At 42.2% G+C, this 9,602-nt stretch overlaps 1 protein-coding gene across 1 annotated transcript in view; it reads left to right on the top strand.

Annotated features, from left to right (window-relative positions):
* Positions 1–468: 468 nt before the first annotated feature.
* Positions 469–9,602, top strand: part of LOC108502619 (cyclin-dependent kinase 11B) — an 11,796-nt gene continuing 2,662 nt past the window's right edge. Inside the window, exons 1-14 of the mRNA XM_017825715.1 lie at positions 469–607; positions 1,180–1,310; positions 2,413–2,535; positions 3,677–3,775; positions 3,887–4,018; positions 4,749–4,814; positions 5,322–5,491; positions 6,043–6,133; positions 6,381–6,502; positions 6,825–6,930; positions 7,464–7,585; positions 7,789–7,896; positions 8,577–8,693; positions 8,921–9,069. Of these exons, the coding sequence (XP_017681204.1) occupies positions 579–607; positions 1,180–1,310; positions 2,413–2,535; positions 3,677–3,775; positions 3,887–4,018; positions 4,749–4,814; positions 5,322–5,491; positions 6,043–6,133; positions 6,381–6,502; positions 6,825–6,930; positions 7,464–7,585; positions 7,789–7,896; positions 8,577–8,693; positions 8,921–9,069 (1,565 nt within the window). The 5' untranslated portion in view covers positions 469–578. The remainder of the gene's footprint in view (positions 608–1,179; positions 1,311–2,412; positions 2,536–3,676; positions 3,776–3,886; positions 4,019–4,748; positions 4,815–5,321; positions 5,492–6,042; positions 6,134–6,380; positions 6,503–6,824; positions 6,931–7,463; positions 7,586–7,788; positions 7,897–8,576; positions 8,694–8,920; positions 9,070–9,602) is intronic.

Below are 9,602 nucleotides of genomic sequence, written 5' to 3'. Positions count from 1 at the left end.
GAATTTAAACTTTTATTATTTCTTTGCCTATGTTTAGTGCCCTTATGGCAATGACAGGGATATAACTGGGGTTGAGAGGACAGGAATCACTTTGGGACAGGGACACTGAGTTCACTTTTACTCCTTCCAGTCTGATAAGCTTCCTTCTGGCTTCACTGAGTGAGTGGGCTGAGCTCTGATCTTTGTACCTGTCTGCAAAGGCAAAGCATACCCTTTCTAGAAACATTCACGTTGTCTTCCTGCTACTAACAGCCATTTTCTACTTTAATGCAAGAATTTGTGCAAGATCTTCTAATCTTTGGATTCTCCAACCCCCCCTTTCAGAACAGGATTTTCCCACTGAGAAAACGACAGAGAACATGGAAATAGGTTCCCATAGGTTTCATCCTCTCTAGCTTTGCTTGGTAAAAATGGGAGCACTGACTACTCTGACTAGTAACACTCCAAAATTAACTTTTGTTTGTTTAGGGAAACATGCCAGAGTGAAAGAGAAAGAACGGGAGCATGAGCGTAGGAAGAGACATAGAGAAGAGCAGGATAAAGCCCGTCGTGAATGGGAGAGACAGAAACGGAGAGAGATGGCAAGGGAGCATTCCAGGAGGGAGAGGTACAGCTATCCCTGCCTCCCCTGGGGCCACCCAGCACAGACATGAACAGCTGCCTCCTCTAATCTATCTCTAACCATTGCTCTGAAAGGACAAAAAAATCCAGAGGGAAAACTTGGCTGGTGCCAGTATTCCTGGGAATGTGGTGTCCATGGAATGAGTTCTTGGCTTTAATTACTTTTTAAGTGCTTCGTTGCAAGGGACATTCCGAGGTGAATTCACTGCTGGTGTTTCACCATAATTGAAAGGTTGGACTTGATGACCTTGGAGATCTTTTCCAACCTAAATTATTCTGTGGGGGAAAAAAAAGGTGCAAACTGGATTTGCACATTAGGGGATTAATGACCTGAACTTGCTTAATTTCTGTTGAAATCCTGCTAGGGGTGCAGAACTCATGGTCTTTGAAACACATTTTTTTAAAGGATCAGCTGAGAAGCTCCATCTTTTTTTTTTTTTTTTTGCCTGGTTAACAAGTGGTGCTGATAATGAAACTGAGTTCTGAGGTTTGTAACAGCAAACCAGCTTTCCCTCCCTTCGTGGGCTGAATTTGTGACAAACAATCGTTATTTTCCAGAGACCGTCTGGAGCAACTGGAGAGAGAAAGAGAGAGGAAAATCCGGGAGCAGCAGAAGGAACAGCGGGAGCAGAAGGAGCGGGAGAGGCGAGCGGAGGAGAGGCGGAAGGAGCGGGAAGCCAGGAGAGAAGGTGACTGGCTCTGCAGAAATGTTCTTCCTACTTACCATCAGTTTACTCCCTCCTGACTCAGTGGTGGAATGGAGGGATAGAAAACCTCCTTTACTTAGGGCAGTGCCAGAATTTAAAAAAAAATTAAAGCGGGGAGGCCTTTTATGTGGGAGGGAAAAGGAAATGCAGGTTCTACAAGGGGAAATAAACAAGGTTATAAAGTTATTGCCTTAAACATCCTGGCAGGTTGATTAGTCAGTGAGGCTTTGCCTCTCTGTCAGTCTGGTTTCCTATAGAAACAAGATTTCTGTCAGTGACACTGTGTTTCTGTGTGTATCCATCAGAGTCTAACACAGTTTGATAGAGACTGAAAGCTCAGAATTCAGTGTTTTAAGGATTTGGGAAAATAAATTGCAAAAGGAGGGAGAGGTCATGTAAGTATTTCACCCATGGAAGATGTGGTAACTGAGCAGTTGAACTTCTACACATGAACCTCACTTTGCTCAACGTGTCAGGTGCTTGCAGCCTTAAGTTCAGATCATTTTTGGCTGAAGAATCTGTTTGTCTCAGCTTTCAGAGGTAAAAATCAGAGCCTATTCCTGTAAACAAGTGACAAAGATTGTTCAAGAGTAGCATTAAAAAACATATTTTTGCTTTGCTTTCTAGCTCAGCTCATACCAAACAGCTCCTTTTTGTGCTTGGCTTTGTGCTGGCAGCGCTCAATCTACGTAGCCTTTCATTTAATTGGTTTTATTGCTCTAAATGTTCTGTCAGCTCCTTCTAAACCTCAGCTGGTTTCATTCTTTTGCAAATCTTCCACTTCCTTCTCTGGCATTGATGCTTTAGTGTCAGGGTGTTTACTGTGCAACATACAGGGCATCTTGCTTCTGTTTTCCAAGCGTGGCAGCAGCTTTCTCTTAAGTAGCACAAACCCATATTATTTTATTTGAGGTAAATCACAGTCCTTTATTCTCCCACACAGAGTTAGACTCTGCTCCTCCCCATTGCCCTTTAGTTTGTAAGGGAAAATGAAAAGCATTCCAAGCAGGTGACTGTGGCAGGCAGGAATATTCTCAGCAGGGCAGGGAGGTGTAACAATTTCTTGTGGTTTTGTTTTCCCTAGTTTCTGCTCACCATAGAACAGTGAGGGAAGAATATGGAGACAAAGTAAAAATGAGACCCTGGAGTCGCAGCCCTTTACGCCAGCAGAGAGAGAAGCTTGAGCAAGGAGAGAGCAGGAAACCAGGTAGAACCTGCCACTCTACAATGTCTTTGCCTTGGGGGCAGCAGGAGCTGGGCTGGGGTAGTGTTTAACTTTTAGTGTCAAACATATATCCCAGGCACTCAGTTAAAAACCCACCTCAGCCACGGTGGCACGACCCTGGAACATCCATAAACACTTGTACTGGTTTCTGAAGCAATGCTGGGTTTTGCAGGAATTGTGCCAAGTGCCAAATGGAATGAATCTTCCCTTTTTTAGTAGTAGGAGGAGTAGTTTAAAAAGTTCCAAAGCGAGTGACTTCATTCAGTGGTGAAAGAAGCAGCTGACTGAATTTTTAAAATCTGGTAGTTTAATTCCCTTGCAGATGGAAAAAGGATGGATTTGTTTTATTAGGAGCTAAGCTACCTTAACAACTTACATTAACAGGGATCAGTGTAGTTTAAACATCACTGATATTGTCATCTTGTAGAAGCAAATAAATGCATAAGGCAGTGTTTGGTTAGATGGGGAATTTTGATTTCTAAGTCAGAAAATGGTCCTTCCTGTGCCTGGAAGGTTCTAACTGGGGGTAGAAAATTTGCACAGTTGACATAAAAATGTCTTTGTTTGAAGAAGAAAAGCTCTGTGTCTGCCCTGTTAACATGTGCAGCTGTGAAAATAAGTGTATCCATTCAAAGGAAGCTGATTACAGATGGAATCAGCTGGAATTCCAGTTGGAGGCAGCGAGTCCTTGGAAACTCCTGCCTGATGAACCATCAGTGATTGACATGGGCTATGTCATGGTGAGCAGAGTCTGCAGTGGATAGTGAGCCCTGACAGTCACCACATCTGGACACACATTAGGGACACTCCTTGTTACCAGGGTGTTTTTCCCCTTTTTTTTTTCCCTTTTTTTTTTAAATTAATTTCAGGATTATATCATGTTTAAAAACCAAAAGGCCGATATTCCATATTTTTGGCAGCTGATCCTGCACCACTGCAGTTCAGAAAAGCTGTTTGTCACTGAGCAGAGCGTGGAATGATTTTGTTTTTAGTGCTCTGAATTTCCAATACAGAATGTTCAGCACTGATTTAATGCCAGCTGAAAGTGCAGCACTTACCTGGGTGTTCAGAGTGTTAAAGTGATGCTCAGTCAGCACTCTGTTCTTAATTTTTGTGGTTTCAGCAGTGAAAGAAGAGAAACCAGAAGAGAGAGATCCTCTTTCTGACTTGCAAGACATCAGTGACAGTGAGAGAAAAACCAGCTCAGCAGAGTCTTCATCAGGTGATTAAATGCAGATGTAATTAATTGTACAGTGTAATTAATCTCTCTGCTGAGGAAACACTGTCGTTGGTGTGTCCCTGCTTAGTTCTGTGTTTGATTATTCCTCAACAGAATCTGGATCAGGCTCAGAAGAGGAGGAAGAAGAGTCCAGCAGTGAAGGTTCTGAGGAGGAAGGAGAGGAAGAGGAGGAGGAGGAGGAGGAGACAGGAAGCAATTCTGAGGAAGTGTCTGAGCAATCAGCAGGTGAGCAGCACAAAGCAGGGCCCACAGGGGGCTGTGATGACTTTGTGTCTCATTCTGTGCTGTTTTATTTGAACATTTTCCTTTTCTCTTAGTCTAGGGTAGGCTGAGACCTCACAGGTCAAGATAACTAAAAAGAAAAAAACCAAGTACAAGTCATTTTCTGTCCTTTTGTATAGAGGTAATACCAATTCTTCATCTAAGAAGCCAGATCAGAAACTTGAAAGCCACTTTTGTCTTCCTAACTGGTGTAAGGCCAACAGACTAAGTGTTCTTCTAACACATCAAATGTTCTGCAGAGAACAGTTCTGCACTTCTTTGGGGGGTGGTGAAATACAAATGTTTCTGTGATTTCAAATTATTTTCAGTTGCAAATTTCAGATTTATTCTTCATCCCAGTACAAGTAGATGAACATGATACCAAAAATGCAGTAAAGAAGTCTGCATACAGGTATTCTGGTCATTACTGAAAAGGCACAACAGGCTGGGTATTTTTCTTTAAAATCAGTTACAATTAATAAGCAAATATTCATAATCCATCCCCAAATGCCCAGATAATTGGTAAGAATTGTGTTCCCTCTTGGAAGCATTTGCTGTCCAAGTGAAGCAGGAGTGCTTGGTCAGTAAGAGGCAGTGCAGAGGTGAGGTGGAAAAGCATCTCAGCAGTGATTTGCCTCACGAGGTGCTGCAGGAACGTGGGGTGGATTCAGCTGAACTCGGTTCTGTTTTGCAGAAGAGGTGAGCGAAGAGGAAATGAGTGAAGAGGAGGAGCGGGAGAACGGAAACCACATCCCAGTTGGTACAGTGCAAATCCCGACTGTTTTTGCGGCCAAATCAATCTATTTCTAGAAATACTTTAAATATTCTAAATCCAGTTCTTGTTGCAGTTTTGCCACCATTCTAAAGCATCACATACTTGGCATTTCAAGGCCATTTTCGTGTCAGAATCAGAAATTCCTTGAAATCTGTTCCAAGGCTTAGAGGCAATCAGATCCTAGTCTAATGAGCTGATGTTTCCTTCTTTTTCATTTTGGGCCTCTTGTCCTGTCCTCTCCTCAAAAATCAGAGTGAGATATCCTGGGTCAGTTTTCTCTTTCATTCCAGTGTGAAGTTTTATTTTTCTGACACTGGAAATTGTGTGTCCATGGCTGTAAATGAGTCCTTGAAAGCATCACCTGTGCAAAGAGGAGAGACTGGGCTTCTCAGCAGTGATCAGTGTCTGACTCTCCTCATTTGGCTAAATCTGAATGTAATTATTCCAGACAGCTCCTCTTTCCACCACTGATTCTGACTTTTAAAGTTACAGAGTCGAGGTTTGACCGAGATTCAGCAGGAAGTGAAGTGGAGGAGGAGGAGGTAGGGGAGGGATCCCCTCATTCCAATGCCATGACAGAAGGGGACTATATTCCTGACTCCCCAGCTTCCTCTCCCATTGAACTGAAACAGGAGCTTCCCAAGTACCTTCCTGCACTTCAGGTAGGAGAGAACTCTTTTAAATGTAGATAAGAATGCCATAATATAATTGATGCTCTGTTATCTTGGTATTGCTACCTGAAAATAGGTCCCTGTGAGAGAGGAGTTCTGTTATGGTGAACAGGAGTCTGATGGGTGGTTATTCTTTATGTAGCCAACAGCAAAGTGGAGAAATATGAGTAAAAAGCAGATTTTTAATAATTGAGTTATGTGAAAGGTATCAGTGTGAGGTGCTGAGTTGCTGCCTTTGCCATTGTGGCAGAAATTTCAGATTATTCTGTGCAAAAGTGAATGAGTAAAGATTTAATGAAATAATTTAGTTAATAATTTAGTGATAATTTAGTTAATCTGCTGAAACACAGACTCTGTCCAGGATTCCATTAGAAATCCTGTAAAAAATAACCCCCAAAGATGGTGTAGCCATAATGATGAATTCTCTTGGTGAATCTAAGCTGTGAAGTTGCTGAAGTTTGCTGGGTGCCTTTTTGAAAATCCCAAGCCAAACCCTCCCCCAGATGCTGGAGGGGTAAATGTTGTCCCTGTGTTTTTTTCAGGGATGTCGCAGCGTGGAGGAATTCCAGTGTTTGAACAGGATTGAAGAAGGAACATATGGGGTGGTGTACAGAGCAAAGGACAAGAAGACTGGTTGGTATCAGTGCTCTCCTGTTCCCTTCAGGGGATTTGAGGGCTGCACTTGTGTGCAAATTATGGTTCTGCATTTTTCATTGAGGAACAAAATTATTTAAAACGCTTCTTTACCAGCAAGCAGGTCATTTTCAAGGCAAAACATAGCACAGTAAATTAAATATTAAACAAATCGGTGGCAGAAGGCTGGGAGACCCCTTAATGTGTATTTAGTAGCTGTGTGATGGGAAATGTGTTCTCTTTGCAGATGAAATTGTGGCTCTGAAGCGACTGAAGATGGAAAAGGAGAAGGAAGGCTTTCCCATTACTTCTCTGAGGGAAATAAATACTATTCTGAAAGCACAGCATCTAAACATTGTCACTGTCAGAGTAAGGCTACAATCTTCTATGTCACAAGTATTTCTGTTCTTGAAATATTGCCTCTCAGCTTTTAAATGCCTTATGAGATGTTAGCAATCCTTGCAGAGCTCATGGGCAGTTGTGTGCTCCTCACAAGACTGTATAGGTATTACTGTCTCCATAACCTGATGTTTTGCAAAAATAAGGTGTTTTTTTAATAGAATAATACATTTTCCATGGATTTTACCAGTGGCAGCCTCCATCCTCTTGCCGGGATCAATTTAAAACATTGATTTTTGGGTGCTTTTTAAACACCACGTGCTGGTTTTGACGGTCTGTCTCTGTGTTGTAGGAAATCGTTGTGGGCAGCAATATGGATAAAATCTATATTGTCATGAATTATGTAGAACACGACCTCAAGAGCCTGATGGAAACAATGAAACAGCCCTTTCTGCCAGGTACTGTTTGCCACAGTCTCCTGAAATCCTCCAAACTGGCCCACACAAATGGCAGTTCTGACGTCAGGGAATGGGTTTGTACAAGCACATGTGGTGCTTTGGAATGTCCCACGTTCCTTGGAACAGAGCATTCCCTGCATTTTCTGTTAGTGCTGTAAAAACTGACACAGATTAAAGTTGGATGGGAGTGCTGATACTCCTGCTGATGTTTGGCTGATGAATCCAGTGTGGAGGTGTTCAGAAGTGGAACTGAGGGAATTTCCCCTGTGCTACACTGAAAAGTAACACTGGGCTTAAATTTTGGCTGCTTCCTAGGAGAGGCAATAATTGCTGAGCATAATTTGGGTGCATTCCAGCTACCCAAATGAATTTTGCCTTATTGGCAGCAGCTCTTGTTCTGTGACATGTTTTTATTGTACAAGTTACACTGTGCTTTTAACTCGACACCCCTTCCTGCCCCCTTCCCTGTTCTCCAAATGAAACAAAAATGATTTATTCTCATAAATGCATTTGGCTTCTTTTTGTTGTTCCAGGGGAGGTGAAAACCTTGATGATTCAGTTACTGCGAGGGGTCAAACACCTTCACGACAACTGGATCCTGCACAGAGACCTGAAAACCTCCAACCTGCTGCTCAGTCATTCAGGCATTTTAAAAGTAAGAATTCCATGGAAAATACCACCCTTGGGGAAGAGTTTGTGCTGCAGAATTACACTGTGTCATAGTTCTGGCAAGAGCTGAGAACTGTGTGTTGTGTGTGGCTGTTTCTGAAGGGTGAAGCCACACAGTGGCCAAAAAGGCACTGACAGTGAATGGCCAGTGCTGAAAATGTTTCTAATTGCCATTTATTTTCCTTCTAGGTTGGAGATTTTGGGTTAGCCCGGGAATATGGGTCTCCCCTGAAGCCCTACACCCCCGTGGTGGTGACTCTGTGGTACAGGGCTCCAGAGCTGCTGCTTGGAGCCAAGGTTGGTTCCTCCCCTTCAGCCTGACTGTATTTTATAAATCATGAACAAAGGCTGAGCATGCTCTTTGTGTTGATTCAGAGCTGGAAATTCTGAATATTCAATATTATTCCTCCTAAAAACACAGCTAAAACCCTTCCATCTTCCCCAGACAGAGGGGTTTTCTCCTTTGGAATGATGATGTGGTCAGTGCTGTTGGACATCTCATGGATTGGGGCAAACTGGCAGTTGGGATTTTAATTTTTTTTCTTAAACTAATCTAAAATCTGTGACACCTGAGAGCAGAACAAGGTCCTGGCAATATTCCCTGCTGATTAAGTGAAATCTGGGTGAAATCAGTTGGGTTCAGTGACAAGAACCATGCCAGAAAAAATCCTGCTTTATCAGCTGTGCTGCTTTGTTTGTGGTTGGAAAAAAGAGACATCAGTGTGGAGACCTTCCCCTTTTATCCTGAAGTATTTGTGTACATGGCTATTGCTCATAATTCACAGTAATTACAACCTTTAAATAAATAGAGTTGAGACCTGGGCCTGGGGTGTGGGAATGATTGTGTGTGTGTTCTGCTCAGAGTGTAGAATCCTTAAAAAAACCTCCAAAACAAAACCCCAAACCACACCCCCCCCCAAACAGTGAAAGTATGTCACTGATTTTATAAGGCATAATCTTATTTTCCTTCTTTCCAGGAATATTCCACAGCCATAGACATGTGGTCAGTGGGGTGTATCTTCGGGGAGCTGCTGACACAGAAGCCTCTGTTCCCAGGGAAGTCAGAGATTGACCAGATTAACAAAGTTTTTAAGGTAATTTTTTTAATGTTTTTTGGATTCTGACTGCTTTTAGAGACGAGTAGTAAGGAATTAAAAGTGCTTGTTGCTCTGTGACAGAGATTCAGCCTTAATAAAAGGCTCATTACTCAGAGTAGACCAAAACCACGATCTGGGTGTTGTCTGTTTTCTTTGGATACTTCCCAACTCCTAAGTAAAGGGTTGCACTCTTGAGTTTATTAAGGAGATACTTTAATTTATAGGATCTGGGTACTCCAAGTGAAAAAATCTGGCCTGGGTACAACGAGCTGCCAGCAGTGAAGAAAATGACCTTCACAGAGTACCCCTACAACAACCTGCGCAAGAGATTCGGGGCCCTGCTCTCGGACCAGGGCTTTGACCTCATGAACAAGTGAGTGCAGCTTCCAGGGGCTCCTGGGGAGTGGGTGGGCAGTGGAGCTTGTTTCTGGGTTGTGAAAGGTTGGAAACAGTCAGCCCCAGGCTGAATTATAACCAATTAATAGAACTGTGCCCAATACCCAGTCATAGAATTATATCCAATTAATAGAATTAAACCCAATACCCAGTCATAGAATTATAACCAATTAATGGAACTTTACCCAATACCCAGTCAAAGAATTATAACCAATTAATAGAATTAAACCCAATACCCAGTCATGGAATTATAACCAGTTTATAGAATTAAACCCAATAACCAGTCATAGAATTATAACCAATTTATAGAATTAAACCCAATAACCAGTCATGGAATTATACCAAATTAATACAATTAAAACCCAATACCCAGTCATAGGATGATACCAAATTAGTAGAATTAAACCCAATACCCAGTCATGGAATTAGAACCAATTTATAGAATTAAACCCAATACCCACTCATGGAATTATACCAAATTAATACAATTAAAACCCAATACCCAGTCAT

This window comes from Lepidothrix coronata, unplaced genomic scaffold, assembly GCF_001604755.1.
Source record: "Lepidothrix coronata isolate B3197 unplaced genomic scaffold, Lepidothrix_coronata-1.0 Scaffold122, whole genome shotgun sequence".
Lineage (NCBI taxonomy): Eukaryota > Metazoa > Chordata > Aves > Passeriformes > Pipridae > Lepidothrix > Lepidothrix coronata.
This window is presented reverse-complemented; position numbering and strand designations above follow the sequence as displayed.